This window comes from Bos indicus, chromosome 27, assembly GCF_029378745.1.
Source record: "Bos indicus isolate NIAB-ARS_2022 breed Sahiwal x Tharparkar chromosome 27, NIAB-ARS_B.indTharparkar_mat_pri_1.0, whole genome shotgun sequence".
Taxonomy (NCBI): domain Eukaryota; kingdom Metazoa; phylum Chordata; class Mammalia; order Artiodactyla; family Bovidae; genus Bos; species Bos indicus.
The window spans coordinates 40,234,239-40,253,853 of NC_091786.1; the positions used below are offsets into that span (position 1 = coordinate 40,234,239).

The following is a 19,615-nucleotide window of genomic DNA, read 5'->3' on the forward strand; positions in this document are numbered from 1 at the left end:
GCCATCCGTACTTGTGTGTGCCTTGCCCTCCAGGCCAGAGTGCCGCCACTTTACCTGATGGTCAGGTGAGTCAGGGTCTGCAAGACGGACGAGGCCACCCTAAGACAGCCCTGCCAGCAGTAGAGGGCTGGGGCCCCGACTGTACACAAGGGACCCCTCAACTGTCTCTTACCGCTTGACCTGGCTCAAAAGCTTCCACCTCCAGGAAGCTCTCCCTGCTCTGACTGTTCTCTTTTACTCTGTCTTCTGGAGCGAAAGGTCTGATTTAAGGATAACAGCCCCTCTTCCTACAGAGACGCCCAAGGGCTCCTGCCTCCATCCTGCCTGGTCACCTACCCTCCTGAGGTGCAGGGTACTGTCTGGGGTTAAAAGAGCTGCCTTGGAGTCAGACTGCCCGTGTGTAAGGCCACTTGGTATCTATGCGACGTGGGGAAAGAGACTTACTCCTCTGAGACACGGGGCCCTTGTGCCGGCCTCAAGGAGGCCTTGGAAGGAATCAAAGAATTCACAAGGCAGAGACTCGGTATGGCCCTTGGCACAGAGTAAATGCTGAGTATCAGCTATAACAACGATGATGATAACGGTAATAAAGATCCCTAATCACAAACTACGGACTTCTCTGAAACCCAAAATTGAGGCTGAGGGAAGCCAAGTACCGAGCACACAGTCACACTGCTGCCTGGTGGTTAAGCAGGATTTAAACCGTACACACCTGGTTCCCGGTTCAGAGAATCACCCAGGTCTCTGGCCCTGCTTCCCCTCCAGGGCTGACCTCAAACCTCCCAACGCCGCCCATCCTGCATGTGTTCTGGGCCGGATGGTACCCTGAGCTCAAGGGGACTTGTTTACTAGGTCAGCAGTAGGCCAGGCCAGGTCAGTCCCTTCCCAGACAGGCCAGCATCTCTTCTCCCTGATGCCACGGCATGGGGCGCCGGGCCCAGAACGTCATGCTGGGTCTCGCTACTCGAAGTGCATTTGTGGCCTCTGCTACTCAGGAGTGTGGTCTGCAGCCCAGCGGCACCTGGGAGCCACACCTGCTGAACGAGAACCTGCACTTCAAGGGCCACCAGGTGCTCTGTGAGCTAGCCGCCGGGGAAGCAGGCTCTCGGTTCCTCTCGTCGGCAGGTCCGCCAGGGGACCTGCGTCCAAGTCCAGGGCCAGCTCTTCAGAAGCTGGTGCCACTGACCACACAGCCTGCGGGCGCCTCACTCACTCTTTTTCTGGCTCCGTTATCGCCTCTTATCTCTGTAACCTTTCATGCAATTCTTTTTCTAGAGCATCAGTCATTGAACCAGCAAAACTCTACAACATTTGGAGTTTTTACAAAAGAACCCACATCTTAGGTAGGCAACGTGAACTTAAGAGCCCAGAACGACTTTCTAGTTACACTCACTCGTTTTTGAGGGCTTATTACCTTCTACTCACTAGAAATACATTTACACGTCAGTGAACACGACACGTGCAAGCATCAGTTTGAAAATATCCAAATACCTGAAGCCATCTCCCCCGCACATCCAGACCAGCCAACACAGGCCCCCTGCCCAGCCTCCCCGCCTCCCCTCTCTCTTGTTTCTGGCCCAGCGAGGTCAATGCACGGGGTGGGGGAGGGGCAGCGGAGGGTCCCTCGGGGCAGCCCCCCTTTGCTTTCCCAGGGACCCTCCACCCTCGTCCTTCGGAGGCCTCGCTCGCCTGGGCGGCCTCTCCCAGCTGGAGAGCCCTGCACTTCACGCCGCTGTCTGCTGAGACGCCCGACTCCTCCTTGGCTCCCCTCGACCCCTCCACCCGGGGGAAGGTCCCCATGAGCAGGAGCCTCGTCTCGGTCACCTGGTGCCGGAGCCGCGCACAGGTCCCACCTGTGCATCATGACTGTAAGGGAGGAAGCACCTACTTGACGCATCCACAGCTGAAACCCCCAGACTGGACTGGGTGGTGAAGAGCCCCCTTACCAAGCCGGGTCCCTCCAGCCCAGGGTCGGCCCGTGGGCGCATGTGTCTGCGCGTCCGTGCTAGTGCGCCTGCGCGGCAGGGCGAGGGCACATGCGTGTATGAGCATATGCGGGAGTCTGTGCGTGCGTGCGTCTGTGCGTGCGTGCGTCTGTGCGTGCGTGGCGGCGTGGGGTGGGCGGGGCCTCTCACCGTGGTGTACTTGCCCAGCTGGCAGAGCGAGGGGAAGGTTTCCTGGTGAGCCTTGCGGATCTTCTCGGTGAGGTCGTCCAGCTCTGCCGTCATCTCGTAGCTCTCCGTGCACTCCTGCTTCGAAGGCTCCTTCTTCTTCTTGTTTCTGTCATTCCTGACGGCTGTGGACGAGAGAGCAGACAGACAGAGCGGGGTCACCAGAGGCCGGGCTGTGCCGGGGAAGGCGGTCCGCACAGCACAGCGTCCCCGGTAAACAGGCGGTGGCCGGCGGACAGCGGCGCGCCGGTTCCTGAGGAGAGCTCAGCTCACCCACAAGGGGGGCCTGTTTGTTTGGACGGAACCTCCCGTGGGCACTGGTTCCTCGAAGACTTTCCGGGCATGTTCCCCCCAGTTCGGGAGGGGGTGGCCCGAGGGGCGCGCCAAGAAAACCCCTCTTGCTTGGGACACGCATCCCGGAATGGAGCCAGGGATTCCTAGCTAGGCCTTTCGGTTCACTTTTTTGCTTTTCAGTTTTCTGAATTAACTGGCAGTTTCGAAGAGATTCATCTTCAAGAGGATGGGATATGGGGTTTTTGCCCCGTCGTGTGTTTCTGCTTCGTTAACTTTCTGTGTTAATCACAGTCCTTTCTGTGACGTTTTTAAAAGTAATAATGCATGTGTCAGGAGCCCTCGGCCTGGGAAGCTGTCCGTTCATTCATCCCTTACCTGCCCTGCAGCCCTTGTCCCCTCGCCTTGTCTGGCAGCGGACCTCATGCAGCACAGCCTTGGCCTCTGCTCTGGGTGGTACCCCTACAGCACAGCCTCTCTGACGGCTCAGAGCCGAGGGCCACTCAGAGCTCTGGCGAGGGTCTCCTGGGGAAGAAAACTGGGACCCAGGGAGGCAGACAGCGGAAACCAGACCATGCAACTCCCCCCATGCTGCCGAGGGACCCAGGGGTGCCAGGTTGGACACCACCTGCTGGATCTGCCGCCACCCTGGCCTGGGAGTCTGTGCTGCAAACGACCCAGGGCATAATCTGATCCCTCCTAAGAGGATTCAGCCTGGACCTCCTTGAAAACCCCCAGGGGATCTGACAGCCAGCAGCTTCCCAGGTTGGCGTCTACACTGTGAGGACCCCAAAGCTGCCTGGGAGCTGAGGGCGGAGTGAAAGCAAGGCACCAGCATAGGGAGAGGAGAAAAGGTGGAAAGAAAGAAATTGGAAGGGCGGCGGGGAGATAGGGAAAAGGGGGGCGGTGTGGTGGTACTGAAAACCTCAGATCTGTAAGAGCACCTCATGCCTGGAGTCGCGGGAGTACTTCTGAGTGCCTTCAGATCCTACTGGGAGCTGTGTCCACAGTATGCCACTTGATCCCCTGGCCAGGTAGGCAATTTTAAACCCATTTTACAGATGGGGAAACAGAGCCTCAGTGAGTCTAAGGTATGTGCCCATGACTACGCAGCTGGTAAGTCCCTTCTTCTCTATCTGCTTGTTCCTAACAAAATAAACACATTTGAAAAAACTTCTCCAAGCGATTTTCTTTTCCAGGACTCTGAAATGTCACTGTTCTTTGGCTCAGAACGTTTCCAGGTCTAGGACAAGGAAGTGAAGACAATTGGGGTATCTAATCCTCACAGGAAGGCAGACTGTGTGCCCAGACCACTCCCACAGGTGGCAGACACAGGGGAGGAGAGTGTGGTTTAAAGCAGGGAGAGTGCAAAAGTAAAAAACCAATTTGTTTTAAAATTGCATCCCCCTCCCCCCCAAAAAAACAAACCCTTACGAATAAACCTGACCAAGTTGACAAAAGACTTACATGCTAAGAACTATAAAACATTAATAAAGGAAACAGAAGATGATTCAAAGAAATGGAAAGACATCCCATGCTCCTGGATCAGAATTAATATTGTTAAAATGGCTATGCTACCCAAAGCAATCCAGAGACTCAATGTGATCCCCATCAAGTCACCCATGACATTTTTCACAGAATGAAAGCAAATAATCCTAAAATTTATATGGAACCATGGAAGACCCAGAATTGTCAAAGCAATCCTGAGGAAGAACAAAGCAGGAGGCACAGCCCTCCCAGACTGCCGACAGCACTACGAAGCTAGAGCGATCAAAATGGCATGGCACCGGCACAGACAGAGATACAGACCATCAGGACAGGATAGCCAGCACAGAAATAAACACACTCACCTAAACACCACTTGACTCTTCAACAAAGAAGGCAAGAATATACAATGGGGAGAAGACGATCGCTTTTGCAACTCATACTGGAAAAGTTGAGACAGCTGCATGTAAATCAGTGAAGTCAGAACACACCTCACACCACACACAAAAAGAAACTCAACACGGCTTAAAGGCTTAAATGTAAGACATGACACCATAAAGCCAGAAGAGAACATAGCAAAACATTCTCTGACATAAATCACACCTGTGTTTCCTTAGGTCAGTCTCCCAAGGCAATAGAAATAAAAGCAAAAATAAATGGGCTCTAATCAAATTTACAAGCTTTTATACAGCAAAGGAAACCATAAACAAAATGAAAAGACAATCTATGGACTGGGATAAAATATTTGCAAATGATATGACCGACCAACAAGGGCTTCATTTCTAAAATATACAAGCATCTCTAACAATAACAAAAAGGACAGTCCAATCAAAAAATGGGCAGAAGACCTAAATAGACATTTCTTCAAAGAAGAAATACAAATGGCCAACAGGAACAATGAAAAAATGCTCAACATCACGAAGTATTAGAGAAAACGACAATGAGGTGCCCCCTGACACCGGTTAGAATGTCCATTGTCTAAAAGTCTACAAATAACAAATGCTGGAGAGGGTGTGGAGAAAAGGGAACCCCGCTACACTGTTGGTGGGAAAAAAACTGGTGTAGCCACCATGAAAAACAGCATGGAGGTTCTTCAAAAAACAGAATTGCCAAATGATCCAGCAATCCCACTCCTGGGCATATATCTGAAGAAAACTCTACTTCAAAAAGATGAATGCACTCCTGTGTTTGTTGTTGTTTGTTGTTTTAATTGCTAAGTTGTGTTCAACTCTTTTGGGACCCCATGGGCTTGTAGCCTGCCAGGCTCTTCTGTCCATGGGATTTCCCAATCAAGAATACTGGAATGGGTTGCCATTTCCTTCTTTCCTGCTGCTGCTAAGTCGCTTCAGTCATGTCCGACTCTGTGCAACCCCATAGACGGCAGCCCACTAGGCTCCTCTGTCCCTGGGATTCTCCAGGCAAGAATACTGGAGTGGGTTGCCATTTCCTTCTCCAATGCATGAAAGTGAAAAGTGAAAGTGAAGTCACTTAGTCGTGCCTGACTCTTAGTGACCCCATGGACTGGAGCCTACCAGGCTCCTCCGTCCATGGGATTTTCCAGGCAAGAGTACTGGAGTGGGGTGCCAATGCCTTCTCCGTCCCTTCTTCCCTACCCAGGATCAAACCCACACCTCCTGCATTGGCAGGGGGTTCTTTACCACTGAGACACCCGGGAAGCCTTGCGTTCATACCAGCGCTATTCACAATCGCCAAGACATGGGCTTACCTGGTGACTCAGCTGGTAAAGAATCCACCCGCCATGCGGGAGACCTGGTTTTGATCCCTGGGTTGGAAAGATCCCCTGGAGAAGGGAAAGGCTACCCACTCCAGTATTCTGGCCTGGAGAACTGTACAGTCCATGGGGTCACAAAGAGTTGGACATGACTTAGGGACTTTAACTTTCACTTTTCAAGACATGGAAGCAACCTGAATGACTATCAACAGATGAATGGATAAAGATGTGGTACATACATACAATGGATTACTGCTCAGCCATAAAAAGGAACGAAACTGGGTCATTTGTAGAGAGGTGGATGGACCAAGACATTATCATACTAAGTGAAGGAAGTCAGGTGGAGAAAGACAAACACCGTATGATATCACTTACATGTGGAGTCTAACATATGACACACGAGGCCTTATCTATGCAGCAGAAATGGACCCACAGACATAGAAACAGATCTATGGTTGCTAAGGGGGAAAGGAGGTGGGAGAGGGAAGGATCGGGAGTTTGGGGTTAGTAGATGCAAACTATAATGTATAGGATGGATAAACACGAGGTCTTACTGTATACACAGGGAACTCTATTCAATATCCTATGATAAAGTATATGGAAAAGAACGTGAAAAAGAAAGTGTATACATACATGTATACCCAAATCAACTTGCTGCACAGCAGAAATTAACACCACCTTATAAATTAACTATACTTCAATAAATTAGAGTAGGGAGAATGCGGAGAAAACAGTCAACACAGGAGAGCCAAGGGTCACCCGGGTTTGAGGGGGAGCCCATGGCCTGAGGTCCTATGTGAACACTGGGCTCCGTGGGCAGGTTGTCGGCATGTGCCCCCTGCCCCCTCCTGGCCCTGCTGAGAACATTCTCCTTCAGCTAACACGAAAGTCCTACCTAAGCAAGATGGTCTTCTGACAGAATGGTCTGGCATGAGAAAAACAGTTTGGTAGGTCCTCAAAAAAAACGCATCCAGCAACTCTACTGCTTGGTGGACATGCCAGAGAACAGAAAATACACGTCTGTGCAAACCTACACCCAAACATTCACAGCAGTGTGATTCTTAACAGCCCAGAAGTGGAAATCACCCACCTGCCCATCCACTGATGAATGGATAAACAAAATTGGTCTGTATACAGTGGAGTATTAACGGGCACAAAAAGGCACAGGATTCAGACACACGTGACAACACGGATGAACGTTGGCAACATGATGCTCAGTGAAAGAAGCGGACCTTCTTTTCTATTCCTGTGGTTCTGATCCTATGGGATGTTTGGAGTAAGCTGATCCATACAAAGCCAGTTGGTGGTTGCCAAAGGCTGGGGTGAGGGTGGGGGGATGGGAAGTGACTGCAGGTGGGCCCAGGGTTTCTTCTGGGGAGATGAAGAAATAGAGGAAAACAACAGAATGGGAAAGACTAGAGATCTCTTCAAGAAAATTAGAGATACCAAGGGAATATTTCATGCAAAGATGGGCTCGATAAAGGACAGAAATGGTATGGACCTAACAGAAGCAGAAGATATTAAGAAGAGGTGGCAAGAATACACAGAAGAACTGTACAAAAAAGATCTTCATGACCCAGATAATCACGATGGTGTGATCACTGACCTACAGCCAGACATCCTTGAATGTGAAGTCAAGTGGGCCTTAGAAAGCATCACTATGAACAGAGCTAGTGGAGGTGATGGAATTCCAGTTGAGCTATTCCAAATCCTGAAAGATGATGCTGTGAAAGTGCTACACTCAATATGCCAGCACATTTGGAAAACTCAGCAGTGGCCACAGGACTGGAAAAGGTCAGTTTTCATTCCAATTCCAAAGAAAGGCAATGCCAAAGAATGCTCAAACTACCGCACAATTGCACTCATCTCACATGCTAGTAAAGTAATGCTCAAACTTCTCCAAGCCAGGCTTCAGCAATACGTGAACTGTGAACTTCCTGATGTTCAAGCTGGTTTTAGAAAAGGCAGAGGAACCAGAGATCAAATTGCCAACATCCACTGGATCATGGAAAAAGAAAGAGAGTTCCAGAAAAACATCTATTTCTGCTTTATTGACTATGCCAAAGCCTTTGACTGTGTGGATCACAATAAACTGTGGAAAATTCTTCAAGAGATGGGAATACCAGACCACCTGATCTGCCTCTTGAGAAATCTGTATTCAGGTCAGGAAGCAACAGTTAGAACTGGACATGGTACAACAGACTGGTTCCAAATAGGAAAAGGAGTACGTCAAGGCTGTATATGGTCACCCTGCTTATTTGACTTATATGCAGAGTACATCATGAGAAACGCTGGACTGGAAGAAACACAAGCTGGAATCAAGATTGTCAGGAGAAATATCAATAACCTCAGATATGCAGATGACACCACCCTTATGGCAGAAAGTGAAGAGGAACTCAAAAGCCTCTTGATGAAAGTGAAAGAGGAGAGTGGAAAAGTTGGCTTAAAGCTCAACATTCAGAAAACTAAGATCATGGCATCCGGTCCCATCACTTCATGGGAAATAGATAGGGAAACAGTGGAAACAGTGTCAGACTTTATTTTTCTGGGCTCCAAAATCACTGCAGATGGTGACTGCAGCCATGACATTAAAAGACACTCCTTGGAAGGAAAGTTATGGCCAACCTAGATAGCATATTCAAAAACAGAGACATTACTTGGCCAACAAAGGTTCGTTTAGTCAAGGCTATGGTTTTTCCTGTGGTCATGTATGGATGTGAGAATTGGACTGTGAAGAAGGCTAAGCGCCAAAGAATTGATGCTTTTGAACTGTGGTGTTGGAGAAGACTCTTGAGAGTCCCTTGGACTACAAGGAGATCCAACCAGTCCATTCTGAAGGAGATCAGCCCTGGGATTTCTTTGGAAGGAATGATGCTGAAGCTGAAACTCTAGTCCTTTGGCCACCTGATGCGAAGAACTGACTCATTGGAAAAGACCCTGATGCTGGGAAAGATTGAAGGCGGGAGGAGAAGGGGACGACAGAGGATGAGATGGTTGGATGGCATCACCGACTCAATGGAGCTGAGTCTGAGTAAGCTGTGGGAGTTGGTGATGGACAGGGAGGCCTGGCGTGCTGCAGTCCTCGGGGTCACAAAGAGTCGGACACGACTGAGCGACTGAACTGAACTGAAGGCCGTGCAACCACGTGAATGTGTTACAGATCACCAGACTGCACACTTTAAAGCAGGGCCCCCAACCTCCAGATCTAATGCCTGATGATCGAGGCGGAGCTGACGTCACAATAATAGAACAAAGTGCACAATAAACGTAAGGCACGTGAATCCCAAAGCCACCCCAGCCCGCTCTGGTCCGTGAGAAAATCGTCTTCCTCAAAACTGGTCCCTGGTGCCAAAAAGGCTGGGGACTGCTGCTTTAAAATGATGAGTATTACGTGACTTACATCTTAAAACAACAAGAGCCAACAGCAAAAGCCCAAAGCCCACCAGGGCACAGCCGCCCAGCGCTCGGGCCTGCTCTGGCCACGACGGCACCTGGCCCACCTGACTTAGCCACAGCAGCAACACTGCTCACTGACGGCTCAGCGAGAGCCAGACCCTGCCTCAAGGAGCTCAGTAAACTCCACAGCGAACCGGGGTGCTGGGTGTTCTGATTCCGTGTCTACAATCTAGACACTGGAGGCCCCGGGTCACCCTGTATGCAAATCATCAGGATGTGAGCAGAACATACAGAAAAGTAAAGAGGGGCCACGTGCACTGCCCACAGCCCCGAGGCCCAGGCACCATCCACCGTCTCTCCACCCGCGGCCCCCAGAACATGAAGCTCCGAGGAGCAGTCACAACGCTAGAGGGTCACCTGGGTGGAGGGGGCCAGCCCTGAGCACCCGCTCCCCGCCAGGAAGCAGAGGTGAGGCGGGAAGGGGACCCCGTGAGCTGGGCAGGGAGGCGGTGTTGCTCATTTTGAGGCCAGAGCTCCGCTTGCTGTGCTCAGGGTCCAGGCCTGGGCATGCTCAGTGGCTGTCTGGTGGCCAAGGGACCACGGGTTGACCTCCGTTCCCTTCCAGATGGCTTGTGCCCTCCCCAAGCAAAGCCCCCCCCTCCCCGTATCGCCATCACCAGAGGACTCCTGGGACTACCGCAGACTTCTCTGCAGCTGCACCACGCAGCCCCCCACCCTGGTGACAATGCCCCTATTACGGAGAGGCTCCTACGGTGATGGACGGGTTTTCTAAACATCGGCTCCAGCAGCTCGCTCTGCTCAATGGTTCTGAAGTGCTGTGGAATGAGACATGGTGTCTGGGCCAGGCGTGCGGATGGCTGCCAAAACCACCAGCAGCGGGGGACGAAGCAGTGCAGAGCTAGGGGCGCTGGCTCCATCCCCCCTCGGGCTCACGTCAGCGGTGGCCGGGCTGCAGCAGAAGCTCTCTCCGCACAGGGCGGTGGTGAGGTCTGGGGTGCTGCAGGGCTGGGATCTGACCGCATCCCCTCCTGGAGTGGCCAGCCCCCCTCACAGCCTCTCTCGTCAGTGGTCACTGGGCGGGAAGGGCGGGTCCCCTAGTCACACAGGAAGAAGGACGGGAGCCCTTCTGTGTGGACACGGTGAACCTGAGCACCCTGGGCCTGTGGGCGGCATTGGGGGTCGGTGGCTACAAGCGGCAGTCAGGCTTTTGAAGGAGCTGGCGGGCAGCGGCACCACATGAGCAGGTGGACCGCTGCTTTGTCCATCCATTCATCCATTTGCCAAATATTATGTGAGTGCCCACCCTGTGCCATCTGCTGGGGGCAGTGAGGTGGGAAGCACACAAGCCCCCTGCTTCCACGGCACGCACTCGTGGTGGGAGACGCACGGTCATCTGGTAACAGCGACAGAGGCAGGGCTGTTGGCATCACTGTCACTACACATGCTGTCCCTCGAGCGAGAGTTACCACAAGGCTGTGATGTTAGTACAACTTCCACAGCAGCTACGGGCACTCCTGAAGCCCTCTGTTCACATCAGATCACTCAGTTCCACGGCCGCCTGACAGGGAAGTGTCATCATCATGCCCATTTTGCAGATGAGAAAAGCGAGGCACAGAAATGTAAATAACCTGCCCCATCCTATACTTGATGTGGAGGGGGTTTGGAATTCAGAAATCCTGGCTCCAGGGCCCTCAGCTGTGTGTGTCACACTCATACGTGATGCTATGATATGGTGAGTGTCATAAAGGAGGCTGCAGGAGCACTGAGTGTTACTGGGTATGTGTGTGTGTGTGTGCATGTGTGTAGGGGGCAGTGTGTGTGTGTGTGTGTGTGTGTGTGTGTGTGTATGGGAGGGAGTGGTGTGTCTGTGTGTGTTTAGGGGGGCAGTGTGTGTACGTGTGCATGTGTGTGTATGAGTGCGTGTATGCGGGGAGTGGTGTGTGTGTATGGGTGTGTATGTGTTTGTGTATGGGAGGGAGTGGTGTGTGTGTATGTGTGTGTTTAGGGGGGCAGTGTGCGTACATGTGCATGTGTGTGTATGAGTGTGTGTATGGGGGGAGTGGTGTGTGTGTATGGGTGTGTATGTGTTTGTGTATGGGAGGGAGTGGTGTGTGTGTATGTGTGTTTAGGGGGGCAGTGTGTGTGTGTGTGCATGTGTGTGTATGCGTGTGTGTGTGGGGGAGTGGTGTGTGTGTGTGTGTGTATGGGGGACAGTGTGTGTGTGTGTGTGTGTGTGTGTGTGTGTGTGCATGCATGCACAGGGGGCGGTTGGGGAGGAGGTCCTGGATCAGGCACTGATGCTGGAGAAAGGGGAGAATGAGAGGAGGGAAGGCCGGGCTGGTGGGGGAGACCCATGAGTCTCTGCTCTCCAAGTCTGGGGTGGGGGGCTCAGGCCCACAGGGAGCCTGCGATGTGTGACGTTTGGTCTCTTCTTTCACTCCCACTGCAACTGGCTGGCACATGTGTCAGCCCTGTGACGTGCCAGGGAACAGGCATGGTGCATCGGTCAGAGGGCTGGGGGTGGGGGGCCCCTGCCATCACCTCTGCCTCAGCGCCTCCATCCTGTTGTGGGGGGACAGGCAGTCTCTCGTACGGCCCCCCGCCCCAGGCTGTGAGCCTCTGGAAGGCGAGGGCTGGCGTTTACCTGTCTGTGTGTCTACAGGGCTCGATGCCCGCTCGGTCCACGGTGAAGGGTGAGCGTGGGGTGCATGCGGGCTGTCGGCTGTCAGGACCCAACGGCAGCACACAGAACCTGCCTGAGCCTGCTTCTTCCCCTAATTCAAGGTCTCACCCTTGCCTCCCGGCGCACAGGGCAGTCATGGCCACCCTCGGCCCCAACAGTGCGGCTGATAGAGCAGCGGACGTGCAGAGGGTTGTGAGCGTGATTTACACGCCTGGCAGAGCCTGGCCCCGTGTGGCAAAACGCTTCTTGGACGAAAGGCGCTCCATAAAATATCAAGTATTCTCCTTGTGAGGGCTAAGTGCCACAAATCAGATTCGGTGGCATAAAAGTAACATATTTATGATCCACTATCATATTGCAAATGAAATGAATGTAATAAAAATGTCACTTATACAAATACCTCTGATGTACGGATCTCGACCTATGAATATGAAAACAGACACCCAAGCACTTTTATTTGAATGTCTAATCATGAAAATAAATGAAGTCGTGTTCATTTCAATGTGTGCACTTGTGCATGTATCTGGAATATTGATTCCTAGGCACACAATAAAAATGTAATCCAGGAAACATGCAAAAGGGAAGAGATTTCACTTGGACTCAGGAGAAGATGAAATAACACTTTGCTAGAAATTCTTTGACATCAAAAATAAAATAGGAAAGGAAAATATAATCAACAGTTTCTGTCCATTAAAATCCTCTAGATTCAGTCTAGTGAAGGAGGCATAATGGTCTGTTTATTCTTGTTTGAATATTAAAGTCTGGAGTCCCTTCATCCTGACTCTTAACCTCCTTAACTAACTGCACAAATAACGAGCCTCAGCCGGTGATGACAGCTGTCTGGTGGCCATGAGCAGGGGAGGGTCTGTAACTAACATACCGCTATACTTGACAGAAAACCCCCAAAACATAGTTTCATCTTAGTTTAAAAACCATTTGCTGAACTAATTATGTAGATGAACCACCCATGGACTTGAAGGCAGGTGGATTTGTAACTAACAGGAAATACTCGGAAATACTTCCCCATTATTTCAGGATTTGGGATTCTTTCTCAAGCAATTAACAGAGCAGGTCCCAGTGTGGCCTTGGGCGGGGTTGGGGTGAGAGGAACACATAGCCCCAGGGTCAGGACCCCCTGGGCGGTGGGGACAGCGCCTTTCTCCCAATATTGCAGGCGCCATGGAGGCATGCGTAGAAACTGGAACAAAGACACAGAGAAAGGAGCTTAGAGGATGAGGCTGCGGCTACACTGTCTCGCTGCAAACATGACACGTGCCCTTTGGACCAGTCTGAGGACAGGACGCCCATGAGTGTCTGTTAAATGAATACAGCTCTGGTGGCTTCCCTGGTGGCTCTGTGCTAAGAGCTCAGGCCTGGCATGTGCTTAATCGAGTCTGACTCTCTGCGATCCCAAGGACTGTAGCCCACCAGGCTCCTCTGCCCATGGGATTTTCCAGGCAAAGAAGACTGGAGTGGGTTGCCATTTCCTTCTCCACGGGATCTTCCCGACCCAGGGACTGAACCTGCCTCTCTTGCATCTCCTGCCTTGGCAGGTGGATTCTTTATGGCTGAACCACCAGGAACCTGCGTGTCAATTCAGGAGACACGGGTTCGATCCCTGGGCCGGGAAGATCCCACGTGCCTCAGGGCAACTAACCCTGTGTGTGCAGCGCAACCACGGGGCCTGCACTCTAGAGCCTCTGCTCTGCAACCAGAGAAGGCGCCGCAATTAGACATTCACTCCGCAACTAGGGAGGAGCTCCTGCTCACCGCCAGCTAGAGCAAGCCCGCCCAGCAATGAATACCCCGCACAGCCAGAAGTTACAACAACAACAAACTGAACACAGCCCTGTGCTAGGACCTTGCTTTGAGGGTTTCAAAACGGAGGTCAAAACAGCATCCTCCAGGGGCCGTTGCAGTGAGCCACGAGGCAACATCCGAGGGCGTTGCAGGCCCTGCACAAGGGCAAAGCCTCAGGAATGGCCGGCGCTCACAGTGACCGGGCATGGAGCATACTTAGAATTTTTGGAGAATATTAAATATGCAGGTCTTGGTGGGGAGGGAGAATAGTCTGGATATAGCATTTGGAGAGTTTAACCGGGATCTACCAGCCTCGCTCAGCTTCTTCAAGTTATCCCAAGGACTTATAGAAAATCCTCGAATAGCTGAATAACAGAAGATCCAAATACTTGTGTTAAAGTGGTACCTTCGCCTAATAAATCTTTCCAAGCGATTTTAAACGCACTTCCCTCTCCCTGGCCGCTTTCAGTCATGCAGCGCTGACGTCTTAAGGGAGCCGTGCTCCTCCCGCCTCACACCCCCAAGCCCTTCCCTGCTGCGTCTGGGCGGGCGGGCGGGCAGCCGGGTGCGGCCGCCTGTCTCTCCGGTGGGCTCAGTGCGGTGGGCACCCTTGCGCGCCAGGAGACTGGAGCTTGCTGGCTCTGCTGTAAGGGACAAAGCCTTTCCTCTGGAGAAGAATCTTGGATGAACTACAGCAAATAACCTACATTTAACTCCGGAAACAAACCCTCCTGCCTGACTGACGCATGAAAGACAGCGCTCGGCCAGGAGCAGTGGAGAAACTGCAGGCGGCCTCTGGGGGGCGCTACCGGGGCCCTCCTCTGCCCCCGCCTCTGGCAGCAAGGGACCTCTCTGCCAGGGTGGCTCCCAAAGCCCTGTCCACTGGAGGCGCTGTTTCCCCTGAGCGCCATCCAGCATCATCAGGGCTGAGATGAAGGATTTTACTGATGCTATTAAATTGGATGCCAGGACTGCCCTGTTGGCGCAGCGGCTGAGGTTCAGTCTCTCTCGGGGAGGATTCCACACGCCGCGGAACCACTAAGACCATGCGCGACACCAACTGAGTTCACGCCCCACAACTACCGAAGCCCTTAGGTCTGGTGCTTTGCAACAAGAGAAGCCGCCGCGCTGAGAAGCATGAGTACTCCAACGAGAGACCAGTCCCCGCTTGCCGCAACTAGGGAAAAAACCACAGTGAAGACCCAGCATGGCCAAAAATAAATAAGTAAAATTATATTTTAAAATGGGATGCTAAAAAATGGACATTGAAGACATTGTGCCTGGCCATCTGCCTTTAAATCAGGAGTAAACTCACACCCACTGCATGATCAACGCACCTCATCTGTTAGAACCTCCAGTTTAGGAAAGGACAGTTCAGCGTCCACTTCCAGGAGCCAGTTTCATGGGCAGGACATGCCTTGCTGTATAAGCAGAAGTTAGCTCTACCGAGCTCAACCTGCCCTCGTCTGTCTGAAAGGCTGCTAAGTGGGTTTTTCTGACTTGGTAAAACTGCAGGGAGTTTGAGAGTCAGGAATCTAGAGTCTTAAAATAAGGACCATGTATCCAGAGTGACAGGACTGAGCAGAAGTGCTGGTACTTCCCTTTAGATTTTTTTTCACGTGAAGACTTTAAGGCAATATCTGATGCTGGGGGGTGGGGGGTGGGGTTAGGAGGCGGGATCTTCAAATAACAAGAAGAAATTTCTCAGCAGACTGTTTCAGAGAAGCCTGTATCCTGCTCTGTGTCCCATACATTCTTCACAGCAAGTTACAGGCTGTCAAATATGAAACGACACTCTCCATGAAGATTTGTATGGAAATAGAAAAGACCTCAAATAGCCAAAGCAATCTTGAGAAAGAAGAATGAAGCTGGAAGAATCAACCTGCCTGACCTCAGGCTGTACTACAAAGCTACAGTAATCAAGGCAGGATGGTACTGGCACAAAAATAGGAATATACATCGGTGGAACAGGGTAGAAAGTTCAGAGGTAAACCCATGAACCCATGGTCACTTATTCTGCGACAAAGGAGGTAAGATTATACAATGGAGAAAAGAAAGTCTCTTCACTAAGTGCTGCTGGGAAAACTGGACAGCTACATATATGAGAACGAAACTAGAGCACTCCCTAACACCATACACAAAAATAAACTCAAAATGGATTAAAGACCTAAATGTAAGCCCACACACTGTAAAATTCTTAGGGGAAAACACAGAACACCGTATGACATAAATCACAGCAAGATCTTTTTTGATGCACCTCCTAGAATATGAAAATAAAAACAAAAATAAACAAATGGGATCTGATTAAACTTAAAAGCTTTTGTACAGCAAAGTAAACCATAAACCAAACAAAAACACAGCCCTCAGAATGGAAGAAAGCACTTATAAATGAAGCAATCAACAAGGGATTAATCTCCAGAATATACAAACAGCTGAGGCAGCTCCATATCAGAAAACACAACTGAATACAAAAAATGGGCATTAGACCTAAACAGATGTTTCTTCAAAGAAAACAAGATGGCCAAAAGGTACACGAAAAGATGGTCAACATCACTAATTACTGAAGAAGTGCAAATCGAAACCACAGTGAGGTACCCCCTCACACCAGTCAGAGTGGTATCATCAAAACGTCTATAAACAATAAATGCTGGAGAGGGTGTGGAGAGAAGGGAACCCTCCTATACTGTTGGTGGGAATCTAAATTGCTGCAGCCACTATGGAGAACAGCATGGAGGTTCCTTAAAAAACTAAAAATAGAGCTGCCTCATGACCCAGCAATCCCACTCCTGGGCATGTATCCAGAGAAAAGTCTATTTAGAAAAGATACATGCACGCGAATGTTCACTGCAGCACTACTTACAACAGCCAAGACATGAAAGCGACCTGAACTTCCATAGGCAGAGGAATGGATAAAGAAGATGTGGTACATATATAACGGAATACTATTTAGCCCTAAAAAGAACAAAATAATGCCATTTGCAGCAACATGGATGAACCCAGAGATTGTTATACTGAGGTCAGACACAGAAAGATAAATATCATATGACATCGGTCATATATGCCGGAATCTTTTTTTTTTTTTTTTAAAGTACAAATGAACTTATTTACAAAACAGAAGTAAAGTCATAGTCACAGAAAACAAACTTATGGTTATTTATGTGGATGGAGAGGGGAGGGATAAATTAGGAGACTGGGATTGACATCTACACACTACGATGTATAAAACAGGTAACTAACAAGAATCTGTCGGTTCACACAGGGAACTCTACTGAATGCTCTGTTAGTGGCCTATGTGGAAAAATGTGTATATGCATAGCTGAACCAGGGCTTCCCTGCTGGCTCACTGGTCAACAATCTGCCTGCCAAGTAGGAGACACGAGTTCGACCCCTGTGTCAGGAAGATCCCCTGGAGAAGGAAGTGGCAGCCCACTCCAGGATTCTTGCCTGGGAAATCTCATGGACAGAGGACCTGATGGGCTAGAGTACGTTGAGTCACGAAAGAGTTGGACACGACTGAGAGACTAAACAACAGCAACGGAATCACTCTGCTGTGCACCTGAAATTAACAGAACATTGCAAGTCAACTATACCCCAAGAAATTCTTCTTAAAAAGGATGAGTTCTAATGACCAAAAATTTCATTCCTCTGGTCCCCTAAACCCAATTCATTTTCAGAAAATGAATTTCCGTTCTTGTTGACATTCTCCTGTTTTCCCTCCTAAAACATTTTATAAAACAGAAACCAGGTCCTTTGCCTGGGGAAAGTGCTGAGATGCAGCCTCAGGGACTGCCCTGCAGGCATGGGACCCCTGACAAGCCCTCAGGGCCAGGGCGGGGGTGCAGCGTGGGAAGGGCAGCGGCCCCACCCTTTGGCTCTCCCCCTGCAGACCCCCTCTGCACCCTGACACCTCAGCGCCTCCATCCAGAGGTGGAGGCTGTTCCCAGCCCCTGCATCTGGGCTGGCCCACGACGCACTCCGACCAACAGAGCCCAGCTGGAGTTGAGCTGCGCCAGCCTCAGCGTGGAGAGCACTGTCACTGCAGGAACAGGCCAGGCCAGCCTGCTTTTGGAGGAGGGACAGCAGCCCAGGCGGGATGTTCCCAGATCAACCGAGAGCCCTGAACCTGGGAGGGTGTTCCAGCAAGACTGGGGGCAGGGGTAAGTTGGGAGACTGGGCTTAACATATACACACTATTATACATAAAATAAATAACGGGTAAGAACCTACTGCATAGCACTGTTTATAATAGCCAGGACATGGAAGCAACCTAGAGGTCCATCTGCAGACAAATGGATAAGAAAGATGTGGTACATATATACAATGGAGTATTGCTCAGCCATTAAAAAGAATACATTTGAATCAGTTCTAATGAGGTGGATGAAACCAGAGCCTATTACACAGAGTAAGTCAGAAAGAAAAACACCAATACAGTATACTAACACATATATATGGAATTTAGAAAGATGGTAACGATGACCCTATATGCGAAACAGCAAAAGAGACACAGATGTATAGAACAGACTTTTGGATTCTGTGGGAGAGGGAAAGGGTGGGAAGATTTGGGAGAATGGCATTGAAACATGTATATTATCATATGTGAAACAGATCGCCAGTCCAGGTTTGATGCATGAGACAGGGTGCTCAGGGCTGGTGCACTGGGATGACTCAGAGGGATGGGATGGGGAGGGAGGTGGGAGGGGGGTTCAGGACGGGGAACACATGTACATCCATGGAGGATTCATGTCAATGTATGGCAAAACCCACTACAGTATTGTAAAGCAATTAGCCTTTAAATAAATAAAATAAATTAATTTACAAAACAACAAAAAAAACCCACCACATAGCACAGGGAACTCTACTCAGTCCTCTGTGACAGCCTATATGGGAAAGAATTTAAAAAGAATGGACACGTGTGCACATAATCTGAATCACTTTGCTGTACTAACTATTGTTAGTTTCAACTAACAATGATGAAACACAACATTGTAAATCAACTAGACTCCAACATAAAACAAAAATTAAAAAAACAAACCAAAAAACAAAAAAACCCTTCTTTCCCAAAGGACTTTCTTCCCAAAACACACTGGGGGGATCCGGCCCACGGGGTGAAGTTGGCAGAACCACGCTCTAAAAACATGCCCTTGATTTATAAGAAGTTGTTTGCACGATAAATCCAAATTAGGGAAGAAAGTATTTTTAACAAACAGAAAGGGCTTAACTCCCACTCTCCCACGTTTGTTTTTCCCTTTGATTTCAGTAATCAGGCCACAGGGTGGACATCAACTGCTTTTTCTGCCCTGCACCAAAGCCCCACATCCCCACAGACTCTCTTCTGGAGACCCTCCTTCCCATCTCCCCACCGTCCCTGACTGTGACACACATCCAGGCCCTGGCTGAGAGCTAGAGGCGGACTCTTCCCCTCACCTCACATAGAATAAAAAGCGGGACTTCAGCACAGTGGTAAAGAATCTACCTATCAATGCAGGAGATACGGGTTCAATTCCTGGGTCCAGAAGATCCCCTGGAGGAGGGCAGGGCATGGCTACCCATTCCAGTGTTCTTGCCTGGAAAACCCCATGGACAGAGGAGCCTGGCGTGCTACACTCCATGGGGTCGCAAAGAATCAGACATGACTGAAGCGATGGAGCAGGCACATACACCCCCTCCTCCCCAGACAGCAGCGGGGTCAGTGGAGCAGGAGTGAGGGGCAGGGCAGGGGAAACCCTCCTGGGGAGGGAACACCTGAGCGGAGAGCAGTGAAGTAGGTGGAGAACCTCCCAGGCCTTGGGGAAGGGTGAGCACCCCGGAAGCGGAGAGACTCGGGGGTCTGAAGTCCTCGTGTTCTGGGAGGTGTTCTAGGGATGTGAGGGGGTTCCAACTCTCACAAGGCCTCTGAACAAAGCTTGCAAACCCACCCGGTGCAGTGATGCCCAAGGCCGATGCCTACAAGTGCATCAGGCAGACATGCGCCAAAGGCCTCCAGGCACAGCCCTCGCTGGGGGTGGGAGCCTGGATACACGAGATGCGATTGATCAG

At 50.5% G+C, this 19,615-nt stretch overlaps 1 protein-coding gene across 7 annotated transcripts in view; it reads right to left on the reverse strand.

The window, feature by feature from the left end:
* The window catches only part of RARB (retinoic acid receptor beta), a 593,227-nt gene that overhangs the window by 24,784 nt on the left and 548,828 nt on the right, over positions 1 to 19,615 (reverse strand). For all 7 annotated transcript variants that reach the window (XM_070781537.1, XM_070781540.1, XM_070781543.1 and 4 more), the window contains one exon: positions 2,136 to 2,296. In XM_070781537.1, coding sequence (XP_070637638.1) covers positions 2,136 to 2,296 — 161 coding nt within the window. The remainder of the gene's footprint in view (positions 1 to 2,135; positions 2,297 to 19,615) is intronic.